This window comes from Coffea arabica, chromosome 6c (assembly GCF_036785885.1).
Source record: "Coffea arabica cultivar ET-39 chromosome 6c, Coffea Arabica ET-39 HiFi, whole genome shotgun sequence".
Lineage (NCBI taxonomy): Eukaryota > Viridiplantae > Streptophyta > Magnoliopsida > Gentianales > Rubiaceae > Coffea > Coffea arabica.
In genome coordinates, this window is record NC_092320.1 from 13,188,084 (window position 1) to 13,208,021 (window position 19,938).

Here is a 19,938-nt window from a genome sequence, read left to right on the forward strand (position 1 = left end):
CTTTCTTGTGTAGGGCCAAAAGTTAAACCATTTTCTTTCTTATAGGAAAGTTCATTTGTTTTGCTTTTTTTGGAAGTAGATAATATTACATTGTCATTAACAAACCAAAAGTATTTACAGGACAAGCGTCTGCTCAAATCCTCAGGGGATGCGCTTGAGAATTAAATAGGTCGCTTTCTAAGTTAATACGCTTCTTTCTTGCCGGAAGTTCCAAACAAAACATTGGTAAAGCTTGGGCTTCTGAAATTGCATCAAGAAGGAGAAATTGGCAGTTTTGACTCATTCTTGTGTAGGGTCAAAAGTTAAACCATTTTCCTTCTTATAGGGAAGTTCATTTTTTTGCTTTTTTTGGAAGTAGATAATATTACATTGTCATTAACAAACCAAAAGTATTTACAGGACAAGTGTCTGCTCAAATTCTCGTGGGATGCGCTTGAGAATTAAATAGATCTCTTTCTAAGTTAATACACTTCTTTCTTGCTGGAAGTTCCAAACCAAACATTGGTGAAGCTTGGGCTTCTGAAATTGCATCAAGAAGGAGAAATTGGCAGTTTTGACTCACTCTTGTATAAGGGCAAAAGTTAAACCATTTTCTTTCTTATAAGGAAGTTCATTTTTTTTGCTTTTTTTGGAAGTAGATAATATTACATTGTCATTAACAAACCAAAAGTATTTACAGGACAAACGTCTGCTCAAATCCTCGTGGGATGCGCTTGAGAATTAAATAGGTCGCTTTCTAAGTTAATACACTTCTTTCTTGCTAGAAGTTCCAAACAAAACATTGGTAAAGCTTGGGCTTCTGAAATTGCATCAAGAAGGAGAAATTGGCAGTTTTGACTCTTTCTTGTGTAGGGCCAAAAGTTAAACCATATTCTTTCTTATAGGGAAGTTCATTTTTTTGCTTTTTTTTGGAAGTTGATAATATTACATTGTCATTAAAAAATCAAAAGTATTTACAGGACAAACGTCTGCTCAAATCCTCATGGGATGCGGTTGAGAATTAAATAGGTCGCTTTCTAAGTTAATACACTTCTTTCTTGCTAGAAGTTCCAAACAAAACATTGGTAAAGCTTGGGCTTCTGAAATTGCATCAAGAAGGAGAAATTGGCAGTTTTGACTCTTTCTTGTGTAGGGCCAAAAGTTAAACCATTTTCTTTCTTATAGGGAAGTTCATTTTTTTGCTTTTTTTTGGAAGTTGATAATATTACATTGTCATTAAAAAATCAAAAGTATTTACAGGACAAGCGTCTGCTCAAATCCTCATGGGATGCGGTTGAAAATTAAATAGGTCGCTTTCTAAGTTAATACACTTCTTTCTTGCTGGAAGTTCCAAACCAAACATTGGTAAGGCTTGGCCTTCTGAAATTGCATCAAGAAGGAGAAATTGGCAGTTTTGACTCTTTCTTGTGTAGGGCCAAAAGTTAAACCATTTTCTTTCTTATAGGGAAGTTCATTTTTTTGCTTTTTTTTGGAAGTTGATAATATTACATTGTCAATAAAAAATCAAAAGTATTTACAGGGCAAGCGTCTGCTCAAATCCTCATGGGATGCGGTTGAGAATTAAATAGGTCGCTTTCTAAGTTAATACACTTCTTTCTTGCTGGAAGTTCCAAACCAAACATTGGTAAGGCTTGGCCTTCTGAAATTGCATCAAGAAGGAGAAATTGGCAGTTTTGACTCTTTCTTGTGTAGGGCCAAAAGTTAAACCATTTTCTTTCTTATAGGGAAGTTCATTTTTTTGCTTTTTTTTGGAAGTTGATAATATTACATTGTCATTAAAAAATCAAAAGTATTTACAGGACAAGCGTCTGCTCAAATCCTCATGGGATGCGGTTGAGAATTAAATAGGTCGCTTTCTAAGTTAATACACTTCTTTCTTCCTGGAAGTTCCAAACCAAACATTGGTAAGGCTTGGGCTTCTGAAATTGCATCAAGAAGGAGAAATTGATAGTTTTGACTCTTTCTTGTGTTGGGCCAAAAGTTAAACCATTTCCTTTCTTATAGGGAAGTTCATTTTTTTGCTTTTTTTTGGAAGTTGATAATATTACATTGTCATTAAAAAATCAAAAGTATTTACAGGACAAGCGTCTGCTCAAATCCTCATGGGATGCGGTTGAGAATTAAATAGGTCGCTTTCTAAGTTAATACACTTCTTTCTTGCTGGAAGTTCCAAACCAAACATTGGTAAGGCTTGGCCTTCTGAAATTGCATTAAGAAGGAGAAATTGGCAGTTTTGACACTTTTTTGTATTGGGCCAAAAGTTAAACCATTTTCTTTCTTATAGGGAAGTTCATTTTTTTGCTTTTTTTGGAAGTAGATAATATTACATTGTTATTAACAAACCAAAAGTATTTACAGGACAAGCGTCTGCTCAAATCCTCGTGGGATGCGCTTGAGAATTAAATAGGTCGCTTTCTAAGTTAATACACTTCTTTCTTGCTAGAAGTTCCAAACAAAACATTGGTAAAGGCTTGGCCTTCTGAAATTGCATCAAGAAGGAGAAATTGGCAGTTTTGACTCTTTCTTGTGTAGGGCCAAAAGTTAAACCATTTTCTTTCTTATAGGGAAGTTCATTTTTTTGCTTTTTTTTGGAAGTTGATAATATTACATTGTCATTAAAAAATCAAAAGTATTTACAGGACAAGCGTCTGCTCAAATCCTCATGGGATGCGGTTGAGAATTAAATAGGTCGCTTTCTAAGTTAATACACTTCTTTCTTGCTGGAAGTTCCAAACCAAACATTGGTAAGGCTTGGCCTTCTGAAATTGCATCAAGAAGGAGAAATTGGCAGTTTTGACTCTTTCTTGTGTAGGGCCAAAAGTTAAACCATTTTCTTTCTTATAGGGAAGTTCATTTTTTTGCTTTTTTTTGGAAGTTGATAATATTACATTGTCATTAAAAAATCAAAAGTATTTACAGGACAAGCGTCTGCTCAAATCCTCGTGGGATGCGCTTGAGAATTAAATAGATCTCTTTCTAAGTTAATACACTTCTTTCTTGCTGGAAGTTCCAAACCAAACATTGGTGAAGCTTGGGCTTCTGAAATTGCATCAAGAAGGAGAAATTGGCAGTTTTGACTCTTTCTTGTGTAGGGCCAAAAGTTAAACCATTTTCTTTCTTATAGGGAAGTTCATTTTTTTGCTTTTTTTGGAAGTAGATAATATTACATTGTCATTAACAAACCAAAAGTATTTACAGGACAAGCGTCTGCTCAAATCCTCATGGGATGTGCTTGAGAATTAAATAGGTCGCTTTCTAAATTAATACACTTCTTCTTGCTGGAAGTTCCAAACAAAATATTGGTAAAGCTTGGGCTTCTGAAATTGCATCAAGAAGGAGAAATTGGCAGTTTTGACTCTTTCTTGTGTAGGGCCAAAAGTTAAACCATTTTCTTTCTTATAGGGAAGTTCATTTTTTTGCTTTTTTTGGAAGTAGATAATATTACATTGTCATTAACAAACCAAAAGTATTTACAGGACAAGCGTTTGCTCAAATCCTCATGGGATGCGCTTGAGAATTAAATAGGTCGCTTTCTAAGTTAGTACACTTCTATCTTGCTGGAAGTTCAAAACCAAACATTGGTAAAGCTTGGGCTTCTGAAATTGTATCAAGAAGGAGAAATTGGCAGTTTTGACTCTTTCTTGTGTAGGGCCAAAAGTTAAACCATTTTCTTTCTTATAGGAAAGTTCATTTGTTTTGCTTTTTTTGGAAGTAGATAATATTACATTGTCATTAACAAACCAAAAGTATTTACAGGACAAGCGTCTGCTCAAATCCTCAGGGGATGCGCTTGAGAATTAAATAGGTCGCTTTCTAAGTTAATACGCTTCTTTCTTGCCGGAAGTTCCAAACAAAACATTGGTAAAGCTTGGGCTTCTGAAATTGCATCAAGAAGGAGAAATTGGCAGTTTTGACTCATTCTTGTGTAGGGTCAAAAGTTAAACCATTTTCCTTCTTATAGGGAAGTTCATTTTTTTGCTTTTTTTGGAAGTAGATAATATTACATTGTCATTAACAAACCAAAAGTATTTACAGGACAAGTGTCTGCTCAAATTCTCGTGGGATGCGCTTGAGAATTAAATAGATCTCTTTCTAAGTTAATACACTTCTTTCTTGCTGGAAGTTCCAAACCAAACATTGGTGAAGCTTCGGCTTCTGAAATTGCATCAAGAAGGAGAAATTGGCAGTTTTGACTCACTCTTGTATAAGGGCAAAAGTTAAACCATTTTCTTTCTTATAAGGAAGTTCATTTTTTTTGCTTTTTTTGGAAGTAGATAATATTACATTGTCATTAACAAACCAAAAGTATTTACAGGACAAACGTCTGCTCAAATTCTCGTGGGATGCGCTTGAGAATTAAATAGGTCGCTTTCTAAGTTAATACACTTCTTTCTTGCTAGAAGTTCCAAACAAAACATTGGTAAAGCTTGGGCTTCTGAAATTGCATCAAGAAGGAGAAATTGGCAGTTTTGACTCTTTCTTGTGTAGGGCCAAAAGTTAAACCATATTCTTTCTTATAGGGAAGTTCATTTTTTTGCTTTTTTTTGGAAGTTGATAATATTACATTGTCATTAAAAAATCAAAAGTATTTACAGGACAAACGTCTGCTCAAATCCTCATGGGTTGCGGTTGAGAATTAAATAGGTCGCTTTCTAAGTTAATACACTTCTTTCTTGCTAGAAGTTCCAAACAAAACATAGGTAAAGCTTGGGCTTCTGAAATTGCATCAAGAAGGAGAAATTGGCAGTTTTGACTCTTTCTTGTGTAGGGCCAAAAGTTAAACCATTTTCTTTCTTATAGGGAAGTTCATTTTTTTGCTTTTTTTTGGAAGTTGATAATATTACATTGTCATTAAAAAATCAAAAGTATTTACAGGACAAGCGTCTGCTCAAATCCTCATGGGATGCGGTTGAGAATTAAATAGGTCGCTTTCTAAGTTAATACACTTCTTTCTTGCTGGAAGTTCCAAACCAAACATTGGTAAGGCTTGGCCTTCTGAAATTGCATCAAGAAGGAGAAATTGGCAGTTTTGACTCTTTCTTGTGTAGGGCCAAAAGTTAAACCATTTTCTTTCTTATAGGGAAGTTCATTTTTTTGCTTTTTTTTGGAAGTTGATAATATTACATTGTCATTAAAAAATCAAAAGTATTTACAGGACAAGCGTCTGCTCAAATCCTCATGGGATGCGGTTGAGAATTAAATAGGTCGCTTTCTAAGTTAATACACTTCTTTGTTGCTGGAAGTTCCAAACCAAACATTGGTAAGGCTTGGCCTTCTGAAATTGCATCAAGAAGGAGAAATTGGCAGTTTTGACTCTTTCTTGTGTAGGGCCAAAAGTTAAACCATTTTCTTTCTTATAGGGAAGTTCATTTTTTTGCTTTTTTTTGGAAGTTGATAATATTACATTGTCATTAAAAAATCAGAAGTATTTACAGGACAAGCGTCTGCTCAAATCCTCATGGGATGCGGTTGAGAATTAAATAGGTCGCTTTCTAAGTTAATACACTTCTTTCTTGCTGGAAGTTCCAAACCAAACATTGGTAAGGCTTGGGCTTCTGAAATTGCATCAAGAAGGAGAAATTGACAGTTTTGACTCTTTCTTGTGTTGGGCCAAAAGTTAAACCATTTCCTTTCTTATAGGGAAGTTCATTTTTTTGCTTTTTTTTGGAAGTTGATAATATTACATTGTCTTTAAAAAATCAAAAGTATTTACAGGACAAGCGTCTGCTCAAATCCTCATGGGATGCGGTTGAGAATTAAATAGGTCGCTTTCTAAGTTAATACACTTCTTTCTTGCTGGAAGTTCCAAACCAAACATTGGTAAGGCTTGGCCTTCTGAAATTGCATCAAGAAGGAGAAATTGGCAGTTTTGACTCTTTCTTGTGTAGGGTCAAAAGTTAAACCATTTTCTTTCTTATAGGGAAGTTCATTTTTTTGCTTTTTTTTGGAAGTTGATAATATTACATTGTCATTAAAAAATCAAAAGTATTTACAGGACAAGCGTCTGCTCAAATCCTCGTGGGATGCGGTTGAGGATTAAATAGGTCGCTTTCTAAGTTAATACACTTCTTTCTTGCTGGAAGTTCCAAACCAAACATTGGTAAGGCTTGGGCTTCTGAAATTGCATCAAGAAGGAGAAATTGACAGTTTTGACTCTTTCTTGTGTTGGGCCAAAAGTTAAACCATTTCTTTTCTTATAGGGAAGTTCATTTTTTTGCTTTTTTTTGGAAGTTGATAATATTACATTGTCATCAAAAAATCAAAAGTATTTACAGGACAAGCGTCTGCTCAAATCCTCATGGGATGCGGTTGAGAATTAAATAGGTCGCTTTCTAAGTTAATACATTTCTTTCTTGCTGGAAGTTCCAAACCAAACATTGGTAAGGCTTGGCCTTCTGAAATTGCATTAAGAAGGAGAAATTGGCAGTTTTGACACTTTTTTGTATAGGGCCAAAAGTTAAACCATTTTCTTTCATATAGGGAAGTTCATTTTTTTGCTTTTTTTGGAAGTAGATAATATTACATTGTCATTAACAAACCAAAAGTATTTACAGGACAAGCGTCTGCTCAAATCCTCGTGGGATGCACTTGAGAATTATATAGGTCGCTTTCTAAATTAATACACTTCTTTCTTCCTGGAAGTTCCAAACCAAACATTGGTAAAGCTTGGGCTTCTGAAATTGCATCAAGAAGGAGAAATTGGCAGTTTTGACTCATTCTTGTATAGGGCCAAAAGTTAAACCATTTTCTTTCTTATAAGGAAGTTCATTTTTTTACTTTTTTTGGAAGTAGATAATATTACATTGTCATTAACAAACCAAAAGTATTTACAGGACAAGCGTCTGCTCAAATCCTCGTGGGATGCACTTGAGAATTATATAGGTCGCTTTCTAAATTAATACACTTCTTTCTTGCTGGAAGTTCCAAACCAAACATTGGTAAGGCTTGGGTTTCTGAAATTGCATCAAGAAGGAGAAATTGACAGTTTTGACTCTTTCTTGTGTTGGGCCAAAAGTTAAACCATTTTATTTCTTATAGGGATGTTCATTTTTTTGCTTTTTTTTGGAAGTTGATAATATTACATTGTCATTAAAAAATCAAAAGTATTTACAGGACAAGCGTCTGCTCAAATCCTCATGGGATGCGGTTGAGAATTAAATAGGTCGCTTTCTAAGTTAATACACTTCTTTCTTGCTGGAAGTTCCAAACCAAACATTGGTAAGGCTTGGCCTTCTGAAATTGCATTAAGGAGGAGAAATTGGCCGTTTTGACACTTTTTTGTATAGGGCCAAAAGTTAAACCATTTTCTTTCTTATAGGGAAGTTCATTTTTTTGCTTTTTTTGGAAGTAGATAATATTACATTGTCATTAACAAACCAAAAGTATTTACAGGACAAGCGTCTACTCAAATCCTCGTGGGATGCACTTGAGAATTATATAGGTCGTTTTCTAAATTAATACACTTTTTTGTTGCTGGAAGTTCCAAACCAAACATTGGTAAAGCTTGGGCTTCTGAAATTGCATCAAGAAGGAGAAAGTGGCAGTTTTGACTCATTCTTGTATAGGGCCAAAAGTTAAACCATTTTCTTTCTTATAAGGAAGTTCATTTTTTTACTTTTTTTGGAAGTAGATAATATTACATTGTCATTAACAAACCAAAAGTATTTACAGGACAAGCGTCTGCTCAAATCCTCGTGGGATGCACTTGAGAATTATATAGGTCGCTTTCTAAATTAATACACTTCTTTCTTGCTGGAAGTTCCAAACCAAACATTGGTAAGGCTTGGGCTTCTGAAATTGCATCAGGAAGGAGAAATTGACAGTTTTGACTCTTTCTTGTGTTGGGCCAAAAGTTAAACCATTTTCTTTCTTATAGGGAAGTTCATTTTTTTGCTTTTTTTTGGAAGTTGATAATATTACATTGTCATTAAAAAATCAAAAGTATTTACAGGACAAGCGTCTGCTCAAATCCTCATGGGATGCGGTTGAGAATTAAATAGGTCGCTTTCTAAGTTAATACACTTCTTTCTTGCTGGAAGTTCCAAACCAAACATTGGTAAGGCTTGGCCTTCTGAAATTGCATCAAGAAGGAGAAATTGGCAGTTTTGACACTTTTTTGTATAGGGCCAAAAGTTAAACCATTTTCTTTCTTAAAGGGAAGTTCATTTTTTTGCTTTTTTTGGAAGTAGATAATATTACATTGTCATTAACAAACCAAAAGTATTTACAGGACAAGCGTCTGCTCAAATCCTCGTGGGATGCACTTGAGAATTATATAGGTCGCTTTCTAAATTAATACACTTCTTTCTTGCTGGAAGTTCCAAACCAAACATTGGTAAGGCTTGGGCTTCTGAAATTGCATCAAGAAGGAGAAATTGACAGTTTTGACTCTTTCTTGTGTTGGGCCAAAAGTTAAACCATTTTCTTTCTTATAGGGAAGTTCATTTTTTTGCTTTTTTTGGAAGTAGATAATATTACATTGTCATTAACAAATCAAAAGTATTTACAGGACAAGCGTCTGCTCAAATCCTCGTGGGATGCACTTGAGAATTATATAGGTCGTTTTCTAAATTAATACACTTCTTTCTTGCTGGAAGTTCCAAACCAAACATTGGTAAAGCTTGGGCTTCTGAAATTGCATCAAGAAGGAGAAATTGGCAGTTTTGACTCATTCTTGTATAGGGCCAAAAGTTAAACCATTTTCTTTCTTATAAGGAAGTTCATTTTTTTACTTTTTTTGGAAGTAGATAATATTACATTGTCATTAACAAACCAAAAGTATTTACAGGACAAGCGTCTGCTCAAATTCTCAGGGGATGCGCTTGAGAATTAAATAGGTCACTTTCTAAGTTAATACACTTCTTTCTTGCTAGAAGTTCCAAACCAAACATTGGTAAAGCTTGGGCTTCTGAAATTGCATCTAGAAGGAGAAATTGGCAGTTTTGACTCATTCTTGTATAGGGCCAAAAGTTAAACCATCTTCTTTCTTATAAGGAAGTTCATTTTTTTTCTTTTTTTGGAAGTAGATAATATTACATTGTCATTAACAAACCAAAAGTATTTACAGGACAAGCGTCTGCTCAAATCCTCAGGGGATGCGCTTGAGAATTAAATAGGGCCAAAAGTTATACCATTTTCTTCTTGTATAGGGCCAAAAGTTAAACCATTTGCTTTCTTAAGGGGAAGTTCATTTTTTTGCTTTTTTTGGAAGTAGATAATATTACATTGTCATTAACAAACCAAAAGTATTTACAGGACAAGCGTCTGCTCAAATCCTCAGGGGATGCGCTTGAGAATTAAATAGGTCGCTTTCTATGTTAATACACTTCTTTCTTGCTGGAAGTTCCAAACAAAACATTGGTAAGGCTTGGGCTTCTGAAATTGCATCAAGAAGGAGAAATTGACAGTTTTGACTCTTTCTTGTGTTGGGCCAAAAGTTAAACCATTTTCTTTCTTATAGGGAAGTTAATTTTTTGCTTTTTTTGGAAGTAGATAATCTTATATTGTCATTAACAAACCAAAAGTATTTACAGGACAAGCGTCTGCTCAAATCCTCGTGGGATGCATTTGAGAATTAAATAGGTCGCTTTCTAAGTTAATACACTTCTTTCTTGCTGGAAGTTCCAAACCAAACATTGGTAAAGCTTGGGCTTCTGAAATTGCATCAAGAAGGAGAAATTGGCAGTTTTGACTCATTCTTGTATAGGGCCAAAAGTTAAACCATTTTCTTTCTTGTAGGGAAGTTCATTTTTTTTTCTTTTTTTTGGAAATAGATAGTATTACATTGTCATTAACAAACCAAAAGTATTTAGAGGACAAGCGTCTGCTCAAATCCTCATGGGATGCGCTTGAGAATTAAATAGGTCGCTTTCTAAGTTAATACACTTCTTTCTTGCTGGAAGTTGCAAACCAAACATTGGTAAAGCTTGGGCTTGAGAAATTACTTCAAGAAGGAGACATTGACACTTTTTGACATTTTCTTGTATAGTGTCTCAACTCTCAGCCTCCTATGATTTTCAAAGAACTAGTTCTAACTTCTAACCAAGGCAGGCTGAATATATAGGCTTCTTAAACTCTTGTGCATCAGAAATAGCACTCAGCAGAAGAATATATATATATATATATATATATATTTTACTTGGGTCAGTAAAAACAGAACTCATATTCCTGTTCTTTTTCTGGAGTTACGCCATCATCACTTAGTTATGTACTCTGTCCCTTCCACAACCCATCATCTTGTGGTACGTAAGTTATGGACTCTGTCCCTTCCGCAACCATTTTGAGGCCATCCGCTTGTGGTACATAAGTTGTATCCAGATGGGTCAAGATCTTCAAAATTTGCTTGACATAATAATGCCTGAATCTTTACAAGAAATGTGAGTCCATAGTGTCATCACGCTACCTATCATAATTAGAATAGATAATAAACCTAACCAAAATCATTTGATGATTGCATGTGAATTGCTAGAAATATGTGAAGCGTATAGCTAACGCAATCATAAAAGTTTCATAAGGGTATTGGAGCAAGCTACAATGAGACAAAAATCTTATCAAAACCAAGATTTTCTAAATCGTGGGATGAAAATTCCCATCCAGTATCTTACTTGTTCTAAAAAAGACTTCTTGATTCTGTTCATAAAAAAAATGGAAAGCTATCAAGAATTTTATTCTATTTTATTATAAAACAAAAAAATAAATAAAGCGTTTCAAGACAATAAAGATCGAGAAAATTGACTCGAGAACAATTTTCATTACTAAGTTTTGTTGTCAAATTTGGACCTAAACATTAAAGTAAGAAGTGATGGAAACAATGTAAACTGTGAATCCAAAAGATTTTGTTAAAAATGAATTTTAATGATTCACCGGTTGGGATGGCAGAACAAATCAGAGATCAATTCATCTTTACCATTTCCTCCAAAACTCAGAAAGCCAAATTCTCCAAAGTTCAGCACCTACGGCTGAAGAAAGCCGGTCACGCAACCACAAAAGGTGCGTAGACACGAGGGAATGGCCTTAGAATTGGAAAATTTTGTTAGCTTGGGTGTTGGGTCTTGAAGGTTAAGGACTAAAATAGCATACATGAGTAGATGGATTTTGTTGTGACTTAAATTTTGGCGATCTATTTAACGTCATTTAGTTGCAGTTCTTCTGAAGGATGCTTACAATTAGCATACACTTGGAAAAAAAAAATTCATCCACTTATACAAAGTTGGTTTTTTTTTGAATTTTGTATCTAGTAAATTTTATTTATTTGAAAAATTATCACACAATATATAAAGAAGAGTGTAGAACAAAGTTAAATAAACAAACTAAATGATAGAAACAGAAAAAGCAATATTGAGGTATTTAATTGGGGAAAAGAGTTTTTCTTTAAAATATAAATAAAATAGAATTTATTAGGTGCTTGGGCCGGCAAAAAAAGGAATATTGAAGTTTGTATTTGAGGAAAAAAGAGTTTTCCTTAAAAAAAAAGGAAATTTATTAGGTATTTGGGTGGGATCAAATTGAGTTTAACCCATTTTAGTCCTGCCCATATTGGTCCTGCGACTAATATGGAACTATTTTATTAGGCATTTTCTGTTTTCTCTCAGAAAATTGTCATAACTTCGATTTTCTCTGTATTTTCGTGTTTTTATGGTGAATTTGGATCTACTGCAATGATATCACAAGTTAGAGAGTTAATCTTGAGCAGATTCTGACCAGTTAGAGAGTTAAAGCTCTCCACTGTTGTGTTTAGCAGGTTTACTCCGTCAAACGTTTCCCTTCAAGAGAGGAAAAGTGAAGGGTCAAAAGTTCATCTGAGAATCTTGATTGAATACTCTCTTCCAAAGCTCAGTTCTCAATTATTTCTCACCTTAGGAGCTGCTTATTTTCTCTTTTTCTGAAAAAAATTTGAAGGTCTTGATTTTGTACTTCTATTATGCGATGACTATGCATTTTGAGTTTTGCATAATTATAATTCAGTTCTGCAATTGCTTCTCGTGTAAATCTGGCACTTCATTCTTCAAATACTATTTTTTTTTTCCAAAAGCCGCAAATTCTTCAAATACTATTTAAACCGTGGATTTACGTATTTTTTACTCTGGAAATAAGTTTGGGAGTACACAACTGTATAACGTCCTTTACCAAAACTAGTCTATTGGGAGACATACAATTCTGGATATTTTTGAGAAACATTCCGGAATACTGGGTTAATTCGTATTGCTTTATCGCGTGTGATTGTCACCGCACCCAGTAAGCTAGCAGACCTTTCTAGCATGCGTACAGGATCAATTGCTTGTAGTAGGCCCATTCTGGGGAACGGAATGTCATGTGCTTAATTTGTTATAGCCTTTAAGAAGATGACTTCTTGTTTTCGATCTTTTCTTTCTTGAGGTGAACTGATCAACAAGTGCCGACTACACAAGGGAGGGTAACAAACACTGTACAAATTACAAATTGATTATCCAAAAAACAAAAACTCTTAATATGACTATGATCCTACCTTTTATTATTCTATTCTATTATAATTATGTTATAAAATAAGAATTAGATAAGTCCAACTAAAACTGTAAATGAGTCGAGTCTGGTTGAGTTTTTATCTAGTCGATTCGAGTCTTGATTCAATTTTATCAAACTCGAACTCGAAATCAATCGACTCAATTTTAACAAGTTGAGTCAAGGTTGAGTTCGCGCCCATTGAGTTCAATTATCCCCTTCACCCCCATTGAAAGTGAAAGTGTTATGTTTTTCATTTCATCTATCCCAAAATGTACATGTCAGTTTCTAAATATAGCAAACAAACACCCACCCACTTTCTCTTCCTATCCTTCAGTCACTTATTAATGGTAACTAGGAGGTATAAAACGCGCGATGCGCGTAGGTAATTAAAGACAATATGCCCTGTCAAATATGTCAAATATGCGTTGGTAATAGTGCTTAGCATACCCAATTGAATGTAAAAAAAAGTTGAAATTATAAGTTTAATTACACTAATCATTGGCAGAGGAAAATGGAGTATGCAAAGCATACATTATATTAGAGTGTGGTATAATTGTAATTATATTCGAATTGATAAAAGAAGAATCCTTCATTCAAAGGCTGGAAATTGGAACAAGCTTCAGTACAGCATACACTGATTATTTATACAAACATTTGACAGAACAGAGAAAGCAGGGAACAACAAAAGAATAAAAATTGATAGATGATATCTTTGTCCATTTAATAAATGTATAGATAACAAGATGAGGATCACTAAAAGGCTAGAAATTTGATCCTTTTTAAGCCTGGCTCTTATAAGGAATGGCCTTGATCACTATCTAATGACACACTGCAGCAAGAGCAGCTCCAATGAAGGGTCTAACCTAGACCCACTGAAAACGAGAGATAAAATAGTTATTTAGCTAAGAATATGAATAGATACTGGGAAAGTGAAGACACAATCATTATAGGCTTAGATACATGATCATTCCATCCAAGGTCTCTATTGAAGATGATGGCTACACCAAGACTTCTTGCAGGGTCGATGCCAGTGCCCGTAATAGGGATGCTGGCCAATTGAACCAAGAAAACTGCAAATCCAATTGGAAGAGGAGCCAAAATCTAGAACATAAAAAAGAAAGAGATTTGTAAACAATGTCCAAAATTGTTTGATTTCAATGAACCTAATGATCTTTACCAATGTGTTTGATTGCCAGAATCAAGCAATAGAACAAGACACTAAAATTTAGCAACCAAGTACAAATAGATCATGATTAAAATAGTCCCATCTTTGGGATCAAGTCGCATGTTCCTAAAATCCAAGCTCTAATTTTAGGTTTTTGTACAGAATTTCTACATCAGTATGAGCCATATATACTTGGATGCTTTAGCCCATTAGAATCCAAATGACAAAAGGACTATCTTTCCAAGTGGAGGCAAACAAATGAAACATACAATACTCTAGCTGTTACTGTAATTTAAAGTGGAGGCAAATAGTTATACCAGTGTGATAGTCATAACAGGTGCTTTCTTTTTAAGTAGCTTTGGATCTGCAAATTTTGAAAGGATCTACAAGTGTAGGAACCGAACATCATAGGCATTTGAAAAAAAATATTAAGGTAGTGAGTGAAATAAATAAAAAGATTACCAATTTGTATTTGTATTTGTATTTGGAAAGATAAAAACTGGAAAAAGCAATTACTTCTTTGTAAGTTAAAAGATCAACTTAAATCCCAGGCTAACAAGCACATAGAAGCCCTTTGCACAATTTAAAAGTAATGAAGACATACTTCATCCTTCTTGACATTATTCGCCACTATAAAGTCGAATGCAAGTACAAACCTATTCAACATCCTCTGTGCCACCATGAAAGTGGCAGAGGACTTTTAAAAACCCAGGGTTCAAAACCATTTAGGTGGCGTTTGGTAATTGCAATCAAACATATCTATGAATATGCGTATCTTTTCCTACATATTATCATAATTTCCACAGTATTATTTGAGCACCATATTCTAATTTTCATCTTCCGATTGGGATATAACCAAAGAATCATAGTGCTTAGGTAAACTCACATATTTTTACTTTGGTTCACATATTTTGAATAAGTCTAGCTACCAGAAGAACACTGTGGAAAGTATAATAAGTCAGTTTTCTAACATGAGAGCACCTACATACAAAAATATTAAACAAGTTCTATGCAGTGTAAATAAAAGTAGTAATAAGAATATAGAGATCTGTAATGTTTGCTGGAATAATAAGTTGAGTGAGTTTAGCTTATTCATGTGTCCAACAGAATCAGGAAATGGGACTCCACAGATGGGACAATCTTAAACATGAAGTATAGCCAGTCAACAGCTTAATGATAAAATGCTATTGAAACTTACCCCAGACAAAGAAGATAACACTTCCTGTGGCCACTTCTTTGACGCAAGCTAGATATTTCGTCTCTACAAGAAGAAGGGAGCTGCAAGAAAATGAGATATTAGGTAGATGCTGATGAAAAGGCGAAAAGTAACAAGGACAATTCAATTCAATGTTATCCAAGCACCAAAATCCACAGCAATGCAAACAATGAGCTATAATGCACATTTAATTTCACCTTAACAGATAAGTAAGCCCAACTTCACAAATTCATGGACGGTTGGTTCAATAAGCAAAAGTTTAGTAATTTTACCTAGCAAAAAAGGTTCATCAAAGTTTTTATTCATGATACATCAGCTAAAAAAGAAAAGAACAGACAAACACTTTCAGAAGAAAAGAATAGACAAACAATCCCTGAAAGTCAAGCCCCTGACATATTACTGATGATCTTTGATGATTTCTACATTAATAGGTTCACCAAACAGAAGAACCATGTACATATTTAGACAGCATAAGGTATCAAACTAAGGGAAGTAAACATGTTTTGCTTCTTTTTCTTCTAATCAGTGTTGTCAAAACATTTCATTTAAAAGCTGTTAGTCTTGCTGATTTTGAAACTTGTTATTGTCAAGAATTGATATGATAAAAGTTGTTTTCTTAACAACTCAGCACTTTGTCCTGACCACTGAGATTCATACATCACAATGCATTTCACTTCCTAATCAGACTATAAAATTGGAGGCAGTTCTGCAAAGAATATCTAGCTGAGCAAGCCACAGCTCAAGTTCATATCACACTCATCATGATAGTTGCATTTTGATAATTCTTAATGGCAAGCGTTGATACCGTACAAGCAAAACTTTCTCTGAGGCAAATATTACAAGCATTTATGCAATCTGATAACTCAATGAACTGTTGGTTTACGTATCTTCTTTAGAGCACATGGATGATAGTAGACCTAATAGATTAGTCCACATAACACATACCTAGAATAAGTACCAGCTTTTGCGCTGTAGCTCAACAAACATGAATCCCAAGAATGTGTAATCCTAAAGAGAAGAACCCAGTAGCATCTAGTAGATACAAAAGCTGATAAGCAAAAGACAATCCTGCAAAGAAAAAACATGTCAATTAGAGGAAACTAAATTCATATCATTGTCATAGTTTATGGAAGACAGTCCAAAGAATAATTACAACTCCATCCAAAAGAAAAAAATTCCCACTCCTTACCAAGCATGCCTTTTGGTGCCATTTTCAGTAGAAAACTATTAAATTCATGACGCGTCTTCTAGTAGTAGATGCTTTTCACCAGAACTATTCCTAGAAGTTGAGAAATTTTCACATCCATCAAATTAGTCTATGTTGTCAAATCTTTCCTCACTCTCACCCCATAAGCTCACTTGAAGTGCAGCTTCCCTTTCTCTATTGCATAGATGATACAATTTGGACCTAAAATACGACAACACAACCTACACAATATTTGTCCAACTCAGAACACAGTAAACATGCTCTACTAAAAACAGAAAAGCCAGAAGCTTGCTTGAGAGTAAAAAATGAAGGATTTTTGACAACAGAAACATATCCAGCATTAAAAAATGACCAATCAAAAGTAATGAGAACAACCGATAAAAAAAAGAACTTATTTCAAAATTTATGAATTGTCGAGTAGACAAAATTCTGCTCCATTCTGCTAAAAATAAAGTAACTAAAAATAATGTAACTGAATTTAAGGAGTACCAAAAGAAAACGAAACAATTACACTACAATGGAGAAACAGAGAAGTCTTTCGATGAGTAAACATACACCACTACAATGGAGAAACAGAGAAGTCTTTCGATGAAGCCCGCTAGATTTCTAGTGTTTCCTCTCACAATCTCTTCCTCTTTAACCTTTCTCGCCGTCTTTTCCATTTAGGTTCTCAAAGCTGCCCCTCCATTTCAACGCCAACAGTCCCCTCCTCTTCATCTCTCCTTCAACCAAACTCCTCTGCAGAGTTCCGGTCCCTTCCAACCAGTTCCTGTGGTCTCGAAAAATCTAGATCCTCATGTTTTCCAGGGAGATCTTTCAGCAAAAAGCATCAATTTCTTCCCGACAGGTGGAAACGTGGACATTTCGGCTTCCGACGATGCAAGTGATCCGAGTACAGCAACAATAGCAGCTAATGAAATCCAAATACAAGTAGCTAAGAATTCATCCTCATAGTCCAGGATTTTGTTAATAAAGAGTTTCTTAAAGCCAATACCTACAAAACAAAACAAACCCAGTTACTGAATTAAAACAAAAAATAAGACAAAAAAGAAGAATTTTAATGAAAATTGAAGAACCCAGATGGAGTTTGAACTTTGAGTAGCTTATGCCGAGAGAGTAACTGAGAGTAACCACTTTAGCTTGAAGACTTGGAGTAAGATAGCCGCCATCAAAACATCAGCCACCAAAATGGACACAGCGAGGTGTGCCACTGGAGCTTTCATCATCTATAGGGTTTTTCATACTGAGACTGTATCTGAGAAAATAACATACTATATATCCATTAAAACATAAGAGTAAAGAAAAAAATTAAAGAGGGAGGAGTCATAGAGTCACCTATTTTGCACATGGCCAACTATGGTGGTAGAGGAGGGCGTTGCTTCGTTTACAGATTTTGAAGCTTCAAATGACTTTTGGAAAACAAATAGTTCAGTTCTCTTAGCAATCAAGTGATTAATCAGGCAAAAAAGGAATGAAAAGAGGAAAAGAATAAGAAGGGAAAAAGGAATATCAAAGAATCAGAAGGAAAGAAAGAGGAGATGACAGCAATTTGGAAACGAAGAGGAAAAAGGAATAAGGAATGAGAGATTAGAAATCTGTTGAAAGGAAGATGACATAAAAGATTAGAAATCTGAAGATGAAAGGGAAGACGAAAGAGGAAACAGGGAAGAAGGCATGAAGCGGCGGGAGAATTATGAGAATGATAAATGTCTTAACCCTAGAAAAAAATATGAACCAAGAAAAGGACCCATATGCCCATATCATTCCAAAGCACAAGAGAAGTAGAGTTGTAATTTTGCAACTGCCTTCAATCCTGGCACGTGAACAGCACGAGGGCCGACGAAAACGAGGGCCGACGAAAAAAGAGCCTCAGACCAAAACCCCCACTCGCTCTTATCAACACTAGGAGGTATAAACCGCGCTCCGCGCGGTAGAAATAAAAGCTTATATGCCAAGGTCATGATTAATAGTTGGGAATATGAATATCAAATGAGAAAAATACCTATTCATTTACAGCTCAAGATTAATAGCTGGAAATAATATATGAATAACATGCCTATATATTTATGACCATATTTATTTTTGCATGTATTTGACAACCAGCCCTTCTGCCCTTTTTTTTTTTCAATTTCCTTCTATTTTGGTCTTTACAATAAAGGTGTTGGAGTGATACAAATTTGAGCATTACTGTGAAGTAGCTAGAAGTTGGAGAATACCAAATTTTTGGAGTGTCTAGATGAATGATTACTGATTACTTTATGCTTTTTGGACAATAAATTTTACCGGATGTCTTTTGGAAGACCTGTAACATGCAGCCTTTGCTGCTTAGCTAATTTTAAGGTCATTTCTATTTTTTCCTAGAGAAAATTATTCTTTTGATTGTTAGGGTAGCTAGTTGAACCTTTTCTTAAATTGTTTAATTGGTGAAATTGGCTTTATTAAATTGATTAGCAAATAAAGAAAGAAAACAAAAACATAGTGGGGAAGCTCAAGGGCCTCGAAGCAATCCTAGGCCATGTCTATATTTTTAGACTGCGCAATCTTAAGCATTGTCTGAATAAAAGTTTCAAATTCTATCCATATCCTTGACGTTTTTTCCTTGGATATCAATGAATTAGTACTTATCAACAAACCATTGAATTCACAATTTGGCATACGCAAATTCAAACATGGATCGCACCACTTAATGCAATATTAAGCAAGAACATGTTGGCACCTCCTTCTACCCAAAAAAAAAAAACATTTTTCCTGGGACGAGGGAAAAAAATTCAAAGATATCAGTTGAAAAAAGGAATGAGGTTCACCTTCAATCAGAATGCCTAAAAAAAATGTCACCTTTTAAAAGATCAATATAACATTCTAGCTTGCCATGACTTAGCAAACAATCCGTGATTTAAAGTCCAGAAGGGAAAAGTACCAAGAAAAAAATGATAGCATAGTGTCCACTAACACAATAGCCTAACACAAATTAACTAAGGAACCATGAATATACATAGAAACAGATCTCACAATTATCAGGGATTCACTCTGAGTCTAATACCAATAATAACTGGATTGGACTCAATAGACCCCATAGCATCTACTTGGTCCATCCCACTTCAGTCTCAAAAATCACGGAGCAATGTCAGAAGCACAGGCTTCTTACTATAACAACAAACATAAACAACAAGGAGTCAGCAATCTCAAAAAATGTAGGAGCCAACAAAAGCAACACGGAAAGATCCAAGTAGCGGGAATCACCTTTGATTAACAACGTAATCTTTAGCAACAACAGAAACACCATCTAAAAGCGCCTTTCTCACTGGTAAAATATACGCAACAACTCCTATCATATCTATTACAAATCAGTCAACCAAAAGACGAGTTAGTTTGTCACAATATCAGTTCAGAGACAAAATGACTACTCTATAAAAAAAAAAGGACAAAAAAAGGAATCCAATGACTCAATTATAGAGGCATGGCCATCAACCAAATGTTGCAAAAGAGGTAAAAGGGTAAATATCAAGATTAGGCAGAAGGATCGGTTCGTCAAGCTTACCAAAACGCACTAATTACAGAATAAAAGCAACCAAAGCAGAAGGATTAAAGTGCAAAATTTAAAAAAAAAACTACTTTTAGTTCTAGAATAAAAGTGCAAAATTAAAGCTGAAGGTATTTAGAACCAGTGCTTGATGATCGAACTAAAATTTGCATATTGTTGGGCTACTCCATACTTCACTTTTATGACAATTTATCATGCAAGCAATAAAATTAAACTTATGTACAAGATCAAGGTACTCAGAACCAGTACTGTGATTGAACTAAAATGTAGCATGATAGATTATGGAACTTAAAAACTTCTAAATATAATTTTCTTCTTGTTTAAGGTTG

The 19,938-nt window shown here is 34.6% G+C and overlaps 1 protein-coding gene across 1 annotated transcript; it reads right to left on the bottom strand.

Annotated features, from left to right (window-relative positions):
• Window positions 1–13,179: 13,179 nt before the first annotated feature.
• On the bottom strand, window positions 13,180–17,540 carry LOC140007987 (uncharacterized). The gene is made up of 6 exons (XM_072051633.1): window positions 17,404–17,540; window positions 17,145–17,323; window positions 16,624–17,062; window positions 15,807–15,929; window positions 14,844–14,923; window positions 13,180–13,581 (listed from the first exon to the last, which is right to left on the bottom strand). Exons 3-6 carry the CDS (start codon window positions 16,728–16,730, stop codon window positions 13,463–13,465), a joined length of 429 nt encoding a protein of 142 aa, XP_071907734.1. The 5' UTR covers window positions 16,731–17,062; window positions 17,145–17,323; window positions 17,404–17,540; the 3' UTR covers window positions 13,180–13,462.
• Window positions 17,541–19,938: the final 2,398 nt, after the last annotated feature.

Coding starts and splice junctions, on each gene's coding strand:
- LOC140007987 (XM_072051633.1), bottom strand. CDS start 16,730: ATGGAAAAGACGGCGAGAAAGGTTAAAGAGGAAGAGATTGTGAGAGGA. Junction 14,924..15,806: donor AAAGCTGGTACTTATTCTAG/GTATGTGTTATG, acceptor ATTTTCTTGCAG/CTCCCTTCTTCTTGTAGAGA. Junction 13,582..14,843: donor TGTTATCTTCTTTGTCTGGG/GTAAGTTTCAAT, acceptor TTTATGTTCTAG/ATTTTGGCTCCTCTTCCAAT.